This window comes from Paramacrobiotus metropolitanus, unplaced genomic scaffold (genome assembly GCF_019649055.1).
Source record: "Paramacrobiotus metropolitanus isolate TYO unplaced genomic scaffold, Prichtersi_v1.0 Parri_scaffold0000002, whole genome shotgun sequence".
Lineage (NCBI taxonomy): Eukaryota > Metazoa > Tardigrada > Eutardigrada > Parachela > Macrobiotidae > Paramacrobiotus > Paramacrobiotus metropolitanus.
Window position 1 is genome coordinate 1,551,013 of NW_026570222.1, and position 19,330 is coordinate 1,570,342.

General features: G+C 42.4%; 2 protein-coding genes across 2 annotated transcripts; one reads left to right on the plus strand and one right to left on the minus strand.

Moving 5' to 3' along the window:
- The first annotated feature begins 1,792 nt into the window (after positions 1 to 1,792).
- Positions 1,793 to 17,084, plus strand: LOC129588724 (transcriptional-regulating factor 1-like). Its single transcript, XM_055483079.1, has 18 exons — positions 1,793 to 2,151; positions 4,418 to 5,366; positions 6,826 to 6,966; positions 7,172 to 7,247; positions 12,494 to 12,683; positions 12,779 to 12,888; positions 12,968 to 13,076; positions 13,177 to 13,773; positions 13,976 to 14,230; positions 14,297 to 14,663; positions 14,720 to 14,870; positions 14,943 to 14,992; positions 15,054 to 15,136; positions 15,374 to 15,407; positions 15,450 to 15,727; positions 15,791 to 16,051; positions 16,261 to 16,466; positions 16,535 to 17,084. The coding sequence occupies exons 2-18, from the start codon at positions 4,649 to 4,651 to the stop codon at positions 16,629 to 16,631; spliced, it is 3,723 nt and encodes a 1,240-aa protein (XP_055339054.1). The 5' UTR covers positions 1,793 to 2,151; positions 4,418 to 4,648; the 3' UTR covers positions 16,632 to 17,084.
- LOC129581975 (brain-enriched guanylate kinase-associated protein-like) lies at positions 17,059 to 19,135 on the minus strand. Its single transcript, XM_055473313.1, has 5 exons — positions 18,496 to 19,135; positions 18,365 to 18,431; positions 18,188 to 18,295; positions 17,965 to 18,048; positions 17,059 to 17,905 (listed from the first exon to the last, which is right to left on the minus strand). Exons 1-5 carry the CDS (start codon positions 18,585 to 18,587, stop codon positions 17,501 to 17,503), a joined length of 756 nt encoding a protein of 251 aa, XP_055329288.1. The 5' UTR covers positions 18,588 to 19,135; the 3' UTR covers positions 17,059 to 17,500.
- Positions 19,136 to 19,330: the final 195 nt, after the last annotated feature.

Below are 19,330 nucleotides of genomic sequence, written 5' to 3' on the forward strand. Positions count from 1 at the left end.
ATTTGCAATATTTACACAGCGAGCTTCGCTCAACGAAAACTATCAAATGAAAATTTTGTCCCAATTAACCAAGAGATGGGACTGTAAGCAAAACACTTGTGACGGCTTACCATTAGTACGAGTACATACACAGCGTAACCCGTGGGCCAGTGGCACCTACAAAGCATCGTTTCCAAGTAATTCACCTTTAAACGTGGAACAGAAAACACTTTGTCAATTTACAGTTCACAAGGTAACATAATAAAATTACAGATCATGCAGTTGTATATATGCCTGAAATTTCGATACAACCGAAAAACGGGGAAATCACAGAAATCGCAATATTTACTTAAAGATGTTATGGTTACAACTTACAGTCACAATGTCCGTACCGGTAGGTATTCAAACAGTAACTTTTCCTTTCAGGAATCCATAATTTATTGCGAGCGCTTTCGCAAAAACTTAAGCGAGACGAATGTTTGCAAAGAGTACTGAATTGTAAGTCGTATGAGTAGGTAACACGGGTGATCATGACCTCCTCGGTTATAGACTCATTTAATAATATCAATAATTATTGCAGACTCATTCGTAATTATTGTGAGTGTCGGTTTATTTTCATGATGCACTTCTGGAGTGGTAAGGTACTTACTGTACTTCAATTTCAGGAAAATTTTAAATTTATAATTCACTACATCAAAATGATCCTTTTCTCCAGGCATCCTGTATATTTTGCAAAAAAAATTTAATTTACTTATAACATTTGGGAAAGTGAATTAATTACCAAAACGTACAGCATTGTATACGTATTTATTGCATTGTATTGTATCTATATCTATATACGTATATTGTATACGTATTTATTAAAATTATATATGTCATTAGTCTAGTGGTTGGGAATGAACACAGACTGATTAGTGTGACAATTCTTGGGGGTTTTGTTATTTGTATTATTGCTGAATATGGTCAAAGCGAGGAACAGTTGTTATTAAAATTTAGTTAATACTGAATGTACGAGAACAGTTTACAGTAAAAGGATCAGCTGCTGAGGCTTTGAATGATCGCATAGCTATACAGTACTCACTGACTACTGTAATTCGCAAAATTCTCTAAATATTAATAATAACTATTAATAATTAAAAAAATTACAATTGCTAAATTCTTGATCTTGTACAATTCGCTCGAATCCAGCAAACATGTAGTAAGTACGATGTACTGCAAATTACAGCAATCAATAAAAATAATGCGGATTAAGATTTGAGGGTCCTTTCTGTGCAGAGAAGAGTTTACAAAACTCGGCTTGTCCACATAATTTTGTAATACACGTACGTGAACCTATAACGTGATACTACGTCAACTACGTACGATGGTTCCGTTTCCCATGGGCAACGTCGCACTACATTACAGATCAGCATTCAGCAGCACCCTTGAAAAATTTGCGAACCAGGCTCGCTCGTGTACTTATACTCTTTCCGGTTTTCACACAAGGCTCCGCCCGCTTCGACTAGGATTACTTATCGAAATGCTGATTCGGTGCTTTTATGTTTCCAGCACCGCCAGGCAGCCGCCTAGTACTGAGCATACGCGGGCAGTACGTTCTCTGAGCCCAGCCTTAACCGGAAACGAACGTGAAGTATCGTGAACGAAAACGACAGCTTAAATCTGTTCGGATTACGTAGGTTTACGCGCACACGTAAAACGCCACAGAACTCCCTGGTAAAAACATGCTAAACGGTCTCGTGGTTTAAAGCATGTCAATGGCAATGCAGAAATTTTAGATGGGTTGACGCAGCGGTATCTATTCACGGGCGTGAGACTGCGACGTACTGTACATATCAGCCCGCATAAAACGCGGTTGGTACTAACGTAACACATGCATGCGTTCCAAGCGGTGGGTACGCCACAGCAAATGTCTCGAAGACCATGGCACGACAAAAACTCGTGTCTGAGTCTGTCGTTCGATAAAATTCTTGGAGACCAAATTAGTATGGCTTAGCTGCACTTATCCACGTACAAGAAAAACTGCTGCTGGCATTTGGGTACAGCTGGATACGTGTTAACAAGGCACTGCAGCATCATATTTAGAGTTCTTGTTTGACCATAAAAAAGTTTACCTCATGGCTGGTCGTAGCTGCGTCAGCTGATTTGCGTTTGATCCATTCATAAGATCAAGAGGTAAGCAATGCAGCTCTCTTTCCGCTCGATGTATGAAAATCCCACTTATTTCGCAAATCTGCTGTTTACAATGATAATCTAAGGTCAAGGTTAAAATATTGGAATACACAAAGTTGAATCTCTTTTCCTGTAACATGCAAATATCGCGTATTCTGGCCTAATTACTATATACATTATATGTACAAAATGATAATATTTTATTTGTAATTTGTTAAGTAATAGTTGATGGTTATAAGTGTACGAGTAGGTTTAATTTTAATTATTACTAGCTCAAATAACTTCTGCGGATGATATGGCCATACGGAATACTATTAATCATGATTTATGTGTACGAGTTTGTCTATATAGATATTTGCTAACTTGTGTGCAGTAATTGCACAATTTATTAGATATAATGCTGTACTTACATTTAAATGCGCACCTTCCTTTCTGTTTATATTATATAGCACGGGTATTACGTGGCACACTAATTGGCAATTTGGCAGTAAATGTAATTGCTACTGGCCTGTGGAATAAACTAGTGATAGTTTTTCCTCTACTGCATAGAACTGATTCATTATGAACCAAATTTGTGCTTTTTAACTCTCAGTAACTACTAACCAGCATAATTTGTTCGTTTGTTTATTATTGTGTCACTAATAATCAATGATAAACAATTTTGCGAAATTGTGAAAATGCAGCCGGTGAGTACAGCGTGACATTACATTAATTTTACAAATAAGTACATGTACGAGTATTTGGAGTCGCAGTCCTGTTATGGTTTCCAGTTTCCTTTATCAAATGCATTTTATCGTTATGTGAATGTTCGATGTAAACCGCTATGTTGCGCATGGTATTACAGAATCTGTCTTTTTTGTTTGGAAAACTATTTTATTTTAATGTTGGATAAAATATAAAATGATTATTAAATTTGTTAAGTAGCAATTCTTTTGCCTTTTTCAAAACCGAAATAATTTAATGAGTGCAAAATTAACCAGTGCATCATGCGAACCCTGGAATCATTTACGGATTGATCAAGGTCCCAACTTCCTACTCATCGATTTCAGAAAAAAAATCGATATTAAACCAGCGTACCTGTTGTGTGAAGGCGACTCTGTGCGCTCTCTCACGAAGCCTGGAATAATGACGACTTATAGGATCGAATGCGCTGCGCACGTGCTTATTTCGCGTTTTCTTTATTCCTGATCATTTGATGATGAAAATTTTCCAGTACATATTGCACCTACTTTATGACGAATATTATTGTTTTAATGGAATGGCGACAATTTATAGTGAACCAGAATGACCGTTTTAAAATTTGAAATTTATTTCTAATTGTCGTATTAATAAATAAGTGCCGGCGTGCTCCTTTATGTTTAATTATGTTTCCATATTGGTGCCAATTGTGTACAATTAAGTTAATGTGGTGTAGTTTAGTAAGGGAAATTGTTAGTACTTGTAGAAGCTAAAAATTAATATGCACAAGGGTACTATGTACAATACAAAAAATCCTTATTTGGGTTACGGATACTGCGCATTGACATCCAATGTCCAAAATAATATATTGATTACTTACATTATTATATTTGTAATTTACAGTACGCGTACACTCTACGCCGTACAGTGTACATTGTGGAGTATACAGATATTAGCAGAAGTTCTATCTATATAAATAACAGCCCTTAATCAGTAGTGCCTGTAGTGGCATCCTTGATCCCATGTGGCTATTTTCTAAACTCTAATTGTACCACGCAATAATAGTTACGTACGTCGCGTTTATACGGGAACCGCAGAACATACCGGTGCACTGCTCCGTGGAGTCTATTAGATTAGATACGTCCTAACAGTCCTGTAATATAAATTATATAAAATGAGTACGTATTAAAAAATTTTTTGGTGCAATGCCACGCATCAGACATGGTCGCTTGGTTAATTGTGAGCCCAATCAGTACTTGTTAATTAATATTGTTTTTGGGTCTTTTTTAACTCGCGCTCTGAAGACTGTTTCGCTTTACGAAAGTTTTCTTAATTAATATTGCTTATAACAAGACATTAACAACTAAGACTAGAAACAGGTTGAAACTAGAAATACTACGAGTAACTTTCAATTTATCTCTTTGTTCCACTTCGAGTTTCCGATGCCGAAATGGTTCAAAGGTACCGCCATAGGGACTGTACGGTCTCTCATTGTTTCATTGCGGCGTTTGTGTGTGTGTGTGAACTAGTGAATTGCCGTAATTTGGCACATGAACATCCGAATTTCATATTCCACTCCCTTCTTTTGCAGACAAACAGAAGAACTGCTGCCTACGTACTCACCATCAGCCTCGGACTACGTACACGTTAGAATCCAAAAACGCGATCTAATCGTCGTCACTTGTATGCAAGCGATTAAAACTCATGCACAGCGTATCTACGTACTCCATTGAATGACGAAACTTATCTCGGATCTTTTTATCGTGGAATTCGACCTGTGTGTTGACGACGGTGACCTTGTGGCATTCAGTGCCAGCTCAGTATGCAAAACGGCCAAAATCCACTCTACACTGGCGGCATACCGCGAGCAAATCCTAATTCTTTGTACACTGGAGGTGGGCCACGCGAAAGTGATGCTGTTAGTATAACAAACATTTTTGCCCATCATCCCCATTTGGGCCATCATCAACCTGGTAATTCTCCCTCTAATCCCAGTATGCCCGCGGATTCTTTATCAGGATCATCGAGAGATCATCATGCGTTGCTGCATGGCCGTTATTCCAATAAAACGGCTCCCGGTCTCAATGGAATTATCGTGCCTGGATTGCCGTCGTTTGGGCATGCACCACAGAGAACCTTCGATTCGCCTATCGGCAGCGGCGGGAGTATTGTTCATCATGGCGTAAGCAGTAATATTCACACGGCGAACCTTAATGAAGCTTTTGTTAACTCATTTGGACTGTCGCCGGGATCGTTTTTGACTCCGTACTTCGCGGATCGCACCACCCGCACGCCCAGTCCATTGCATCGCTTCCTGCAGAATCAGCTGCTGGGTGGTCATCACGCAAACAGCAGCACTGATAATCATTTCAGTCATGACGATTTATTGCTGGATTCATCTGGCTCGTTTCGCGGATTAAATCTGTCAAATAATTTTGCACATAGTGACCGACAACATGCTGATCCTTTGATGGGCTCCGGGCATCTAAGTCGATCTCTGGATGATTTATCGGCGATGCTGGATAATTCCAATGACAGCGGTAAGGTATTTGTGTTAGGGTTCGACGGTTCGTTTGTCTTATTTCTGCGCGATACATTTAAGGTCGACAATTTGCAGAATCTTAAGATTCTGCATCTTAAGATTCTTATGTCCAGGTTTAGCACAAAATTCTCTTGTAATTGATTAGTAGTGCCTATTTTTTCTCGCGAAGTACAGCCTTGGTGATCCTTCTGGGTTTCATATCTACAGTAAAAATTATTAAATTTTCAATCGTACTTTTTGACGATTTTCCGTTTTTAATCTATTCTTTGAATTAGTTAGGCACCGTTAAACGTCAAACTTTCCGTATATTTTATTGCGCAAAAACATTTTCGTCACGAACCGCCGAATATAATAATTTAAATGGGGTTTAATTGCAAAGAACATTTTGATCAGTTGATCTATAGTTCTGCTGGCCAGTGGCCAGCAGAACCAGTTTTGATATTATACCAGTTTTGTTAATCCATGACATCTGTACGATGTATCCCAGTCTCCCAGACTGAATTATATGTGACCTGGAGAAAATATACGTATTAGCGATTAGCCTATCTAACGAGTAAATTACATTTGCGGATACATACTAGAACAGTTGAACTATTTAAGGTGTGGTGAATCATTCGCTGCTCTTCATCGGCGTGTTTTTTTCTAGTAATTAAAATTTCAAGATCTATATGATTACTGGGTTTCGTTTTGCAAAAAAATGGGAATGGGCGCTTCGGGAAAATTCAGAATTATGCAGAAATACATGTGATCAACAAACACTGGGTTCGTTATGCATATTCACCATTTTGGGAAACTCAAAGCAGACGTCCGGCAGATCCTCCGGTAAAACTGGTAACCTTTACACTACGGGGGTAATCAGGGTTGACCGAAGAGCGGTGCATGTGGTAACTTGCAAGTGTTTATCGTAACTTTCAAGTTGCAGTTGGCACCTTCGCAAGTTCACACTCGTATAGCGGTGACGCTTTGGCTTGTTCGCGATTGGGGCTGCCTGCCGCTTTGTCGTGCATGGCGCTATCCCATCGCGATCGGTACATGCATATTAATGATATTATTGCGTTCATTCTGAAGCTGCTTTGTCAGATACTTTCGGTTTTTGGTTCGTAATTTAATTTAATGAATTTTTAAATAATCAGTGCTTTTACTTTTTTTCCGATGAAAGAAGCGAAACCGGTTGGGAGAGTCCTGCCCTTATGGTTAGAATTATAACAGAAAATTTTATAACCAGAGGCTTCAGCTTTACAATCAGAGGCTTCAGTGGCAGCACTGCCGCTGTACGGCAACACGGCAGTGCTGCATCTCTTCTACTTATGTACATCATAATGAACAACAGTACCGAGTCTACTGATTGGTGAATGCACCAGAAGTATCGATGAATAACTGCGGCGTATCTGGCCGGCCCAATTGCGTAATCGCGTACTGTTTATTGATTGGAGCTCAACACGCGCATTTCTTTACAGTGGATTTGTCGATGCCGCATCGGCATAGCTCTTCCCCAGATGAGTCAATCAACAATGATCTCACGCAGTCGGAAAGTGTGAGCAGTACGGTTCAAGTACGGGGTTCCAGTCGATCTACCAGCAAGCGTCGAGCTAACGGACGTACGTGGCTGAAGTCTGAACCTAAAGCACAATCATTAATAATTAAATTTTGCATTCATACGACGAGTGCGCTTTCACTGTGCTGGAGTGACTTTACGTTTCGCGACTTTCAGCAATATTTTATGTAGTACCTACATGTTGACTACTGTTTTCTTCTGAATGCCATCTCCGCAACAGGAGCACATTTTATCTCGTGGTATTGCAGGAATTGATAACAATTCGCGGACCTGTCCAACATGTGGAAAGGCCTTTGGAAATTCCTCTGGACTTGCTAAACATCGGTAAGCCAGAAATTCAAAAACTTTGTTCTGCTCGCAATAAGCGCCTTGCAGTAAGTACATTGTTTCTAATGCACGTATATATGTATGCTGTAGTAAAATCTGTTACAGTAAATGCAGCCATGCAGTATGGAGATTTGTGCGAGAGGTAGAGAACTGCAGTAGACGCTAGACAGTCAGTAACCATGTTGTTGCGCTCTTGTGTTTGGTTTTTCATCCTTTGCATTGGAAATCATCCTGGTAATTTATTTTGAGAAATCCCGTTAATTACGTAACTTGCATCTTGTAACGGACGGGCTACGTATATTTTGGAGCATGCTGATTGTTAAACTTTAAAGTATGCCTTATGCCATGGGTGGAGCTGATGCAAACTGCAAATACGTCAGTGAATCAGGATGCCATGAGAACTGAGCATGGCCTGTATGACATCATAAATTCTTTGCATTCACAGACATTATTGTAAAATATTTATGTCTGTGCTACTGTGGAAAATCCGGATACGCGTTTTTTATTTGGATAGTGGAGATCGTAACTACCTTCCCACTCACTGTTCACAGGCATGTGCAGCAGGAGAACGGTGGTTTTCTTATTGCTCTGTTATGTAATAACTGTTCGTACGTATCTTTTTACGCTATGCTTGTGACAGCCTGTCTGGTAGGCACCACTACGGTAGCATGCAAGCCGGAAAAGTATTAGCTGCCTTTGTCGGTGGTTGTGAGTATGACTTTGTATGTAGTTTGTAGGCAGATGCTCGCTCAAATTTTACCATACTTTACTATTAGGACGAAGGTGAATTGACAATGAGGTGGAGGGTGGACCAGGTTCAGCATTGTTCTGAAGTTGCAGCAGTACTTACTTCTATTATTCGCTTGCAAATTTGCATTAATTGACAATGAACTGTGAACATATTGGTGTTGAGGGATCGGAATTCTGAGAGCGTATTACAGAATGTCGATACAGTTTTACGAACGACCTTCCGTTTTTGTTTTAAAAAAAAAAAGTGTATCTTTTATTGTGTGTGCTAGACATTTCGTTTAATTTGTGTGTTTTGAACTTGAAACCATTTCTTGCTGCAGTGGATTGCTTAGCAGTGTATTTTCTCTGGTTTGGATTGTTTGGAAGCAGTTGTGAACTTGTGACACCAAAGTTTTCATTATTCGGCAATGAAAATTCACATGTGCAAATTAGTTTGCCTAAATTAGTGGGATCACACGTGTTTTGGCGAAATTCTGCAGTTCCGTTATTGTCTTCTTGCTTGTTCAATGTTCAGCATTCGCAAAATCTCGTACGAAATGTACGAGATAACGTCTCTGCGTGTGAATGGTGTGTAAACAAAATATCGGAACGACTGATCGGCACAGAAGCTTTACTTCTTATGGGCGTAGCGAACACCGAAGACAACATTCTGGCTAAACACACGGTCGTCACAACAAACAGCAGGAGAAACACGAACAAACCGCACGAGGAGAGGCGGACAAACAAGCAGCTCAACGCAGTGAGCCCCCTCCACCGAAACAAGGGAAGCGGCGGGCGGGGGAAAACGAAAGTGAACTAACTGTACATTCTGCTCTGCAAATGCTTATATACTATCCGCACATTCTTACTCTTCCACATACAAAGACACCGCACTCGTCCACAACAAGTCATTAGCAGCTAGCATGCAATTATTACAGTGACTGCCTTTTTGTCTTTCCCCAGGTGGTCAGATGCAGATTGGGTGGTCGTTATCCATGTCTCTGAGAAACGGTCACGCGCCGTTATAAACAGATTTCCATAGAAATCTTTCTCATAACGTCTCTGCGTGTGAATGGTGTGTAAACAAGAATATCGGAACGACTGATCGGCACAGAAGCTTTACTTCTTATGGGCGTAGCGAACACCGAAGACAACATTCTGGCTAAACACACGGTCGTCACAACAAACAGCAGGAGAAACACGAACAAACCGCACGAGGAGAGGCGGACAAACAAGCAGCTCAACGCAGTGAGCCCCCAAACGAAGCCCAAGGAAAACCCGTGGCTGCAGCACGGGCAAAGACAAGACGACGGTCGTTGTCGCGCGCGATGTACTCCTCAAAACACGCGCTACGCCAGTTACCCTGCGCTTTTATAGCATCTGGTGACGCTCCACATTCGGACGCGAATGTTGCACCACCGCGCCGGAAGGAATGAATACTGAAACTCGCGCCATCGTACCCAGCGGCATTTAACGCGGTATGTAGTAACTGGGTAAAACGATCCGCTGACAGTTCTTTCACCCGACCACTGTTATCGCGGTAACAGAAGACTGATCGGTGACCTTTATGCACGCCAGAGTCGCGCAGTTCCAAGAAGGCTTTTGTAGGACAAAATGCTGAACCGGCGCGCATCGGAAGTGGAATAAGAATACTATGTCCAATATATTTGTTTGTCTTCATTACCGGCGCCGAAACGAACAGGTTATCTTTTCCCACCGTGACATCCCGAAAGCAAATGCAGTCGATTATTCGGTGCGGCAATAGTTACTCTTCGCAACAGCGAAAAGAATGCAAATAGGCATGCCGCCCGTACTTCCGCGGAAGTCGGTGTAAGGCACCGTAGATGCCTTTAAATGCCGTGTTAGAATAGGAGGTTTTTTATTTGGAAATTCCCTGCGCTGACGGCGCACTCCCTCCAGTGCTTGCTTAATCACAAAATGCTTAAGATCGGGCGCTGGTTTGTTACGAAAATGATGTAACGTCACAATGGCTGCCACATAATTTTGCACCGACGAGAATTCAAGGCTGCGCGACAGCTCAGCAATATACAACCCGATGGTGCGCGGCTTCGCCGGTACTGGCTGTAGTCGATGACGATCGCAAAAATTTAAGTATCGGCACCATTGAACTTTTCTAGTGCGAAGGGATGACGGCGCCAAAGCATTCAGCCGCAACGAGTTCAGGATCCGGTTGAGATTGGCTGTTTGGGTACCTGGAACAGTAGTCACCTGTCAGGCGCAGTGAACTCTGGCCACGGTTAATGCGGTCAACAACGGTTGACTTATAGATGTCAGCAGTGGTGATGCGGCTCATAGCATCTGCAAAACTGTTATCGGCGCCAGGAATGTGGCAAGCGTCCACATAAAAATCATGCCGGCACGAAGCATAAAATACTAACTTCAACCACTTTAATGCCTCCAGAGATTTGCAAAATCCGTTTTAAAAAGGCAACCGTGGACGAATTGTCGCTTTCAATCAGTATCGTGCAACCACCGAACGCCGGTGCCCAGACCAAGATCGGGATGCAAGCGGCAACCATTTCCAAATAATTTATGTTCGTTCGTAACCATGACTAACCAGCGGCGGACGAATAAAATTTGTCAGTACGCGTAGGTGATGGGAGATATCCGCTAAATCCCAACTGCCGGCTAACCAGCTATTACCCAATGTAGCACCAAACCCAGAAAACGACGCGTCTGTAGAAATGCGAATCACGCGGCGTGGCTTTGAGATTACACATTGCGTCATACCATTGCTGCGGTGCGACTGTTTGCCACCAAACCAACTCACTGCGGATTAGTGCAGTTACCTCACTCTGTAGGAGGCCGCTGCAGTTGAGTAACTGCATCTATAAAATTCGGGAAAACGCCCGTGCGCCTTTCACTGCTCGCGACGCAAAACAAATCAAACCCAGTAACGACTGCAGTTGAATTTTACTAAGTTTTTCATTATTTTCAAATTCAGCGCATTTAGACACTAATTTCTGTATCTTCTCTTCTGGTAGTTCCACTTTCTGCGCCACGGAATCGATAATTATGCAAGCAAGAAAACGTACTCGTTGCGTAGATAACCTTGTCCCAATTAATAACGAAGCCGAGCACAAAGTAATGCTATTAGCGCCTGCTGAGCGGCCGCGCATAATTCGTAGTTGTCAGCGATCACCAGGAAATCGTCCAGGTACGGCACAATTTTAAACCACGTCTACGAATCATCCATGCTACGGCGGTAGATAATCGATGAAAAATACTTGGAGCACAAGACAGGCCAAAACTTAAAAGTTATCGACATAGTATTCATCAACTCTGTCAAAACGCCAACGAAAACCCAGCAGCTGCCGGTGGCTGAAACACGGGTACTGAACGGTACGCCGATTTTAAATCAGTGACAGCAAAATAACACCCTGGTTTACATTCAGCTAATGCGGAATCCAACGTGGCAAAGAGAAACTTTCACAAACGGCATAAGAATTCAGTGAATTAATTTCCGGGCGACTGCAATCAGTTATCATGAAACCCGCCATCTTTTTTTTTCGGTACTGCGCCTATAGATTGAACACGTATTGGTTTCGTAACCTGCCTGCTTATTTTGCCAGCACGTAACTCGTCACTAAATATTCTATCTAATGAAAATTTCGCGTCACCGTGAACTAACTGTACATTCTGCTCTGCAAATGCTTATATACTATCCGCACATTCTTACTCTTCCACATACAAAGACACCGCACTCGTCCACAAATAAGTCATTAGCAGCTAGCATGCAATTATTTCATACAGCGACTGCCTTTATTCCTCTCTACAGGTGGTCAGATGCAGATTGGGTGGTCGTTATCCATGTCTCTGGGAAGCGGTCACGTCGTTATAAACAGATTTCTATAGAAATCTTTCTCATTTTGTACGCAAAATCGCGTACGAAATGTACGAGATTTCGCGTTTTCTTTTATAAATACTAGTACTACAACGCATATCACACAGAGCGAGTCAACCCAAATCGTAATAAATATCAAGATTAAGTATCGAATGTTTTTCGTGTACTAGAGTGTCTTGGATTAAAGTACTTGCGTCTTGCTCCCCCATTTTAACTCTATGATATCATCGGCGCGTGCCATCACTGCCATGTACAGTACTGTAGTTGATTGTGCCATTCGTATGTATGTAAGTAAATACGGTACTGTCCGTGCAAATTTTCGGCGGCACGCCTCCCGCGTCGGCACCTTCACAGCGGCTCTGCAGTCTGCGCTCTTCAGTAGACCGACTGTTACTATTTTGTAACCAATTCGATTATCTGAGTAATTCATTCGCGTGCCATTCGCATTGTTGTTGATAGGGTCCTGCTACCGTTTGCACGTGAGCACTATTAACTTGTAATAGCTCGTTGGTTCCTAATTGGTGAGAAATTACGTCTTAGTAGCGTTTGTGCTAATAATTACTGTATTGTTTTATTCGTGGGATTTCATTGCACTAGCAGCGTTACAATTTAGCTTGAGTTTGGTGTCAAATTAAGGTAACCTTTGCAGGTTAACTCACTCGGACGAGCGGAAATACATGTGCAACATTTGCATGAAATCATTTAAACGACAGGACCACCTTTCTGGTCATATGTTAACACATTCTGACAAGAAACCATTTGAGTGTCCTGTGGAAAGTTGCGGAAAGAGCTATTGCGATTCTCGCTCATTGAAAAGGCATCTGGATCAGCACGAGCCGGTAAGTGAATTAGTAAAAACGACTTCACAGGAATTATTTACAACCAGTTGAAATGGAATAAAGTAAAATAACGTCCGCTAAAAAATTTGTTTTAGTGGTTGGTGCCTGAACACGTCAGGTTGCTATTTAACGATACTTCGGGAGAGAATGCGGAGGAACGGCGTTCCCAAGTATCCTTAAGTGGACGTGATTTTCATTTATCTGGGTATCTATCTACATCCTAAGTCCTTTATATTTCGCGCTTGTGGCGAATGATCGGTTTAAACATAAAACAATCATTGCAGGAGCGAGTTGAAGCCCTTTGTCTGCCAAATTTGCCGAAAGAGGTTCAAAAACGGCCCCGCTCTAAACGGACACATGCGATTACACGGAGGATTTTCCATTAAAATGAAGGTGAGAATTACTGTGGAAATACAACCAGGGAGTAGAGGGATTTTTTTTGTTCGCGTTGATTGGCATTTGGAAATCCATATAATTCCATGTTTTTGAATAGGGTGGCTGCGATCTGTACGCGTCCGCTCCGCCTTCGGTGCAACCGCCAAAGTCTATCGACTCATCGTCGCAGAATTCGTGCGATCTGAACTTAGCGGACGTATCTCCACATTCCGTACAGCCACACTGGAACCCAGCCTCGGAGCTGTCATCAGAGACTGCCTCTGTCAATGACCAGCTGAGTTCTCTCAACCAGGTGGCCGTTATTCGCCATGTTCCGCCTGTGATTGTCCATTCAGCACTGCCCCCAGTGAAGTCACTGGCCTCTCCTGTAAATAGTCCCACAACTGCTACATTTTCATTCTTCCCAGTCAGTCCGGTGGAATCACCGTCCACGCCAATACCCCCGCAGCATCCGCAGTTCCCAGCCACTCCTAGTACAGCACCGGCGACGTTGGCGCTTCCCGTGGTGGCCGTAAACGGGAAGATTCGGAGGCATTCCGATTCGGATAATCTTGTCCCACCCAAACGACTTAAACCAACGGTGGCTGACCGGTTACGACATACCATCAACATGAATATTGTCAGGCGCATGAACAGCGCTTCCCCTGAGCGCGATTTCAACAATCCCTTCGGTTTTAAACCGGGACCACTGGAGGTAAAACTACTGATTTTCTCATTTCTCTCTGCTAATGGTCTAATGCGCTACTGATTGTGGATACTGCTAGTCTGCTAATACCAGTGGACGAAAATATATGAATCTAGCAATAGAAGTGCACGTTGCACTTAGCTTATACGTGTATTATGTGTATCAGTTATACTCGTAAAAGCAGTATTAAAAAGTGTATGATAATTTGCAGGATTTCGACGTGGTGGATGAGAAACCACCCCAATCGTTTTTGTTTCCTGTTCCCGCTCTTTTGGAATCAGCTCCTTATGATGGTAATTTACATGGCAACTTTCCACCATCCAACGAGGATCGTTTGTCCAGCGACGTCTTTCTTGCGAAATCCCCTGAATCCGTTACATCATCCAGCGGGAGCAGTAGTGTGGATTATCCAGAACCGACCAGTTCGATTAGTCCATCTTTATCGTTGATTAAAAAACAGAAACGCGTAGGTTCATCTGATTTTCCGTTGGACTCATTTTTTAGTGAGACATCTGTTTTTGTTTTGCGATAGCGTCCTGAACCTTTGTACATACCTCCATATGCTAGCACTGCTCAACCGATGTCGTTGTCGCCCGGAAACGAAACTATCTCTATGACGCACAGCATGAGTATGCCGTCGCCACTACAGACGACGCTCTTGACACCACCGCCGGTCAGTTCGCTTCTGTCGCCTGGTATTGGCTACCAGAGTCGATTGCGTTCCCCTCTGCCCCGCGAAGGAACGGAAAAGCACATCTCACCACCTCCTTATACTCCTCCGCCAATGTTGTCTCCCAATCGACATGGTTCTGGGTTGTTCTGGAACGTGATCAGTGGCAGCGGATCCAATGGCACCACGACTCCGCAGTCGGGAGCCAAATTCAATCTTCTGAGACGAAGTTTGTGCTTTGCATTGGTTCTTTATGTGAACGAATTCTAGTTGTGACTTTTTCAGGTCTTTCGAGTTCTTCTACGGGACATTTGGATAATCAGAGTTACTTCCGACGGGCATCCACCAGCGGAAGCGTCAAAGATGAACACGACTCCCGTGAAAGTCCATTTTATTTTGGACCGGCTTTGGATGCCCCCGTCACCGACATGATGCCGTATGTGGATCTTTCATGCCTTTTTAAGCTTGTTCGAATTTTTCGCTAAGCGCGTGATATTTTTCTTACTAGGCATATTAATCTTGGAGACAGACATCAAGCGGATCTTCCTGCGTTGAATTGTGAGCACTCGGTGTAGTAAAAGTATTTGTATTGTGGAGATTTTAATCGTTATTGCTTCAGATCATCGTAACGAGAAGGAAAGTTTGCCAGAGGATCTTATGTGTGGAAACCGGATGTATTGCAGAATCTCGCCGATCAGGAAGGTGGGGAGTTTTTACAGCGTATTCAGGCTTTGTGCCATGTAAAAGGTCGTCGGTAAATCTTGGTACAGCTGCTGCTGCAGTAATTGTTCCTTCGAGTTGATTGAAGTGCAATGTCAGGTTTTTATTTTACTAGTGACACAAAGAGACTTAATTTTCGATTCATTAGTTGTTTCCGCAACAACAAACCAGTAGGCTTGTTTAATTAAGCGGATATAACAGCCAACTGGTTTTTCGTAGATGGTTCCATGCTTATTTTCTAAAAATAGCAAAAGTACTGTATACTTGGCAGTTTTTTCATGGAAGTATATTTCAGTGCGTGATTATATCGCTTTGGCTGACTCTGGCGTGGTTCCAAAAAGCGGAAGAAACACCGAGTTGGCGTATCATTTGTTGTATTTGACGTCTGGAGATGTACGTCTGTGTACGAAGGCCTTGCTTAGCACGGATACCCTATGCGCCATTGTACCGCCACATCATCCCATTCGGGAGTATCGCTACCAGGAAAGTGATCTCTGGAGTCAGGAAGAAATTGCTACATTTTCCTCAGCACTGCACAAATACGATAAAGATTTCTACTTGGTATCGGCGGCGGTACGTTCATTTGCCAGTCCCTGGTTGTAAAGAATTGTGCCGAATCTGGTTGTTAACTTTTAGGTTCAATCTAAAACAACGAAGCAGTGTGTTGAGTACTATTACTGCTGGAAAAAACAAATGCCTGATGAGTATAAACGAGTACGCGGAGCGCGTTCGCGCTTCCGACGGCAAGAAGAGCTGGTTACCCGCAGCAAAACAGCTGCTGCTCTGGCAAGTGAACAAAAAGAGTCTGCGGTGGAGCAGTCAAAACCTGTTACCGAAGCCGCTAAACAGAAAGACTCCACAGGACCGTATGCTTGTCCACAACCGAATTGTGGCACTGTAAGTGAATTAATTTTGTTACACTATTGACAGAAATTTACCCCCAGAGGCAAGTACAGCTAATTTGCCTAAAACAAAACCTGGGTATCTTCATAGGAACTGCAGATCATGTTTTCGGGGTTTTTATATTTGCTGTTAATTGTTCGTTAGTAGTGTGTTTTAAATCTTAATCTGACAAAGTTTATTTGTATTGTTATGGGTTATTTTAGCTGTTTGCTACCAAGCAAGCCTTGTCCGCACATTCTCGTGTGCATCTTCCTCGCAGCAGCAACCGTGTAGCTGCCACTTTAGACAAGTGCCCTCCGCCGGACCCAAAAGGCCAAGGAAGTCCAGGCGAAAAACCAGCCAAACGCCGAGATGCGTCACCGTACCAGGAATCTGAATCAACTGAATTTCCTTGTCGAATATGTGGAAAGTATGCCGTTTGTCGGTTATATCATGATTTAGTTAATTGATATTGCTACCAAATTTTTTTATTTCTAGGGTGTTCCAAGGAGTAAAAAGTCGTAATGCTCACATGAAAGTTCATCGTCTCACTGAGAATCAGTCCGCATCCCTTGTCAGTACTACGGCCCAGTGAGCGTGATGGGCAACGTTGACGCTCCCACTGTAGTAGCTGACAGTGATTTATATTCGTCGCATGATGGGTGTCCCTTCCGGTCAGTTTTCCTGGTCAAAATAGGAGGCCGGTTTTTGGAAAGTTCTTATTTTTTTATAATTACCTACCTCTAAGGGGGTCTTGTTAGGGCGGAGTATTACTAATCGACTGTCTTTCGTTGATGTTACTTTTTAATTGGGTGTTTAAAGAGCACAGAGAAATAGATGACTTTACATATTGTACCTTGCTAGGAATGGGTGACTGCGTTCCGGCCGCCATAGTGATTGCTGAAATTTGTATATTTTTGAGTTGTGGAACTTTGTTTATAACGGTGTTATTATTTTTCAAATTATAAGTTGTTGTTACGTTGTCTACAAGGTAATAATGAGAATTCATTAAAGCGGAGACACCAAGTTGTTTCCCTTTATTGTATCATACCGTTGCTTTCCAGGAAAAAAAAGCAAATTTACGACAGAAGCAGATAACAGTTCAATACAAAATGAAAGATTACAACGAAATATAAGAAACTAAAATACCAAAAGGGCTGAAATTGATTCTGAGATGAATTATACACAGTAGTAACGACAAATGAAAAAGTCCTTATCAAATTGACATTTGTGGTTACATGGAATTGTATGATAGCTCTCTAAAACTCTATTTGTGCATCGAAGATCTATCATAGCCAAAAATCTATCTCACACAAATTTTACACGGAATCTTAGCCAGGGCCGCTGTACACTTGCAGCTTACTGTGACTTGGATAAACAATGGTTCGAACACCCTTCCGACGCCGTAACTGCGTCAAGTCATTCAACTCCAATACAAATCAAAAATTCCAAAACAACGTTTCGCTATACGTGTAATATTCGTCCAGGCTCCCCCGCGCCATTCACCTGTCGATTCTGAGTGAGCTGCCTGGCGCGCACATCGCCACTGGGACTACCCGAACTCAACGATCGCAGATCTTCCTGTATCACACTGGCAATGGCGTCAGCCGATATCCGCTTGGATGTTGGCTGAGACCGCTGATCGATCCCATTCACGGAGCCGTTCGACGACGAACGGTATGGTGGGATGGCGTGGTGCTTCTTCAGCACCGGCACCATCACAGCACTGGGCGGAAACGGTAAGGGAAGGATATCAATGTCCGCCGCCGGCTTAACTGGGCGATCATCGTCCGAAGCGTCATCGTTCAAGCTCCCACTGAGACTGGACGAATCCGAAGGATCCAGTTTAGAACGAACGTAAGCCGGCAACTATAAGGAATATAAAAAGTGAATGTTTGCAAGGCAGGTATCATGCACGCTACACATACGGTGTGGAAATCGTGATCGACAAATCCAGCGGGATTGCACTGCAGCAAGGACAGGGCCAGGTTGCAGTCCCTGCGGTATCGTACCTGCAATTCAATAAAAACTTTATTCACCAAAATTCAGAATAAAAACGCACTATTATTTCAACAAACCTGTAAGCTACAAAGCAACGCGGTATGATAGTCCCACACAGGCAACGCTACACGTAGTGCTCACGTAACTCACATTTTCTTCCTCAAGTTGCTCCGACCGGAGTTCCGCATTGATCATCCGTTCTTGCATTGCTTCCATCTTGTTTTTCATCTCAGCTTTTTGTTCTTCACAGTTTGTTACCTGTAAAATTACAACACTTTAGCCAGCCGCAGAGATATAGGCACGTCATCGCTTTCCAGCAGTTCTTACCACTTTGAGGAGCTTGTCCTCGAGATTCTGATTCACTTTCAGTAGTCTATGGTGTGATTCCAGCAATCTAAGCAGAGAAAGCACAGAATCAATTTTTCGGTTTGCCGAAAAACGCGGTTCACGGAGAAGACCTGTTGTATTTTTCCAACAGCATGTAGGCATCCGGATATGATGATTCCATCGTCGTCGACTGGGCCACTGTCAACGAGTGGCTACGATGCATTTCAGTAAAACACAAACGGGTTTCAATATTAACAAATCAATTTGTTATTCCTTTCGTCAGCAACAGATAAGCCTCTTGGAATAAAACCGTCTTGGAAAATCCGTCTTGGAATAAAACGATTGTGCAATCCTCAACCGAGTTCTTCCTACACACTTGACTGACGTGAGAACTATGTTCAAGTTCAACACTCCATATTGCAAGCCTGCCAATGTGCGTGCGATTCAATGCGAGAGAAACAAATTCTTTTAATTTTGATTCACATTTCAAACGCAGATGATAACGAAGACGACGAGTAACTGGGACTACAGATTTATACTCCGGGTGGCGTGTTAAAATCTAATCAATAACCGACGGTAACCATCAGCCCATTAGTAATGGCCCCCCACTCCCCAGTAGCAGAGTAACAGTAATTAGGGGTTTAGAAATTAAGAACAAACAAAGAAGACTGTAATATTAAAAAATTGTGGTCCAGAACAACAAGCAGATTAAACAGATAGCTACTACAAGTACTTAATTGTAATTGTAATTGCTGCACCTGATTATACATTCTAGATACTATGGTAAACACGCGGAAGTGTGCGCAGAAATCTGACTGCCTTTAATACACCTGTGTGACGTTTACAGTTCTTTCGATCGTGTATTATTACTCATGCTTATTGCTTACGTAACGAATGCCGTTGCGTAGCTCGTTCACGTACGAGAACGAAAAAATTAATGAATGACCCAAAAAATTCGAATTGCAA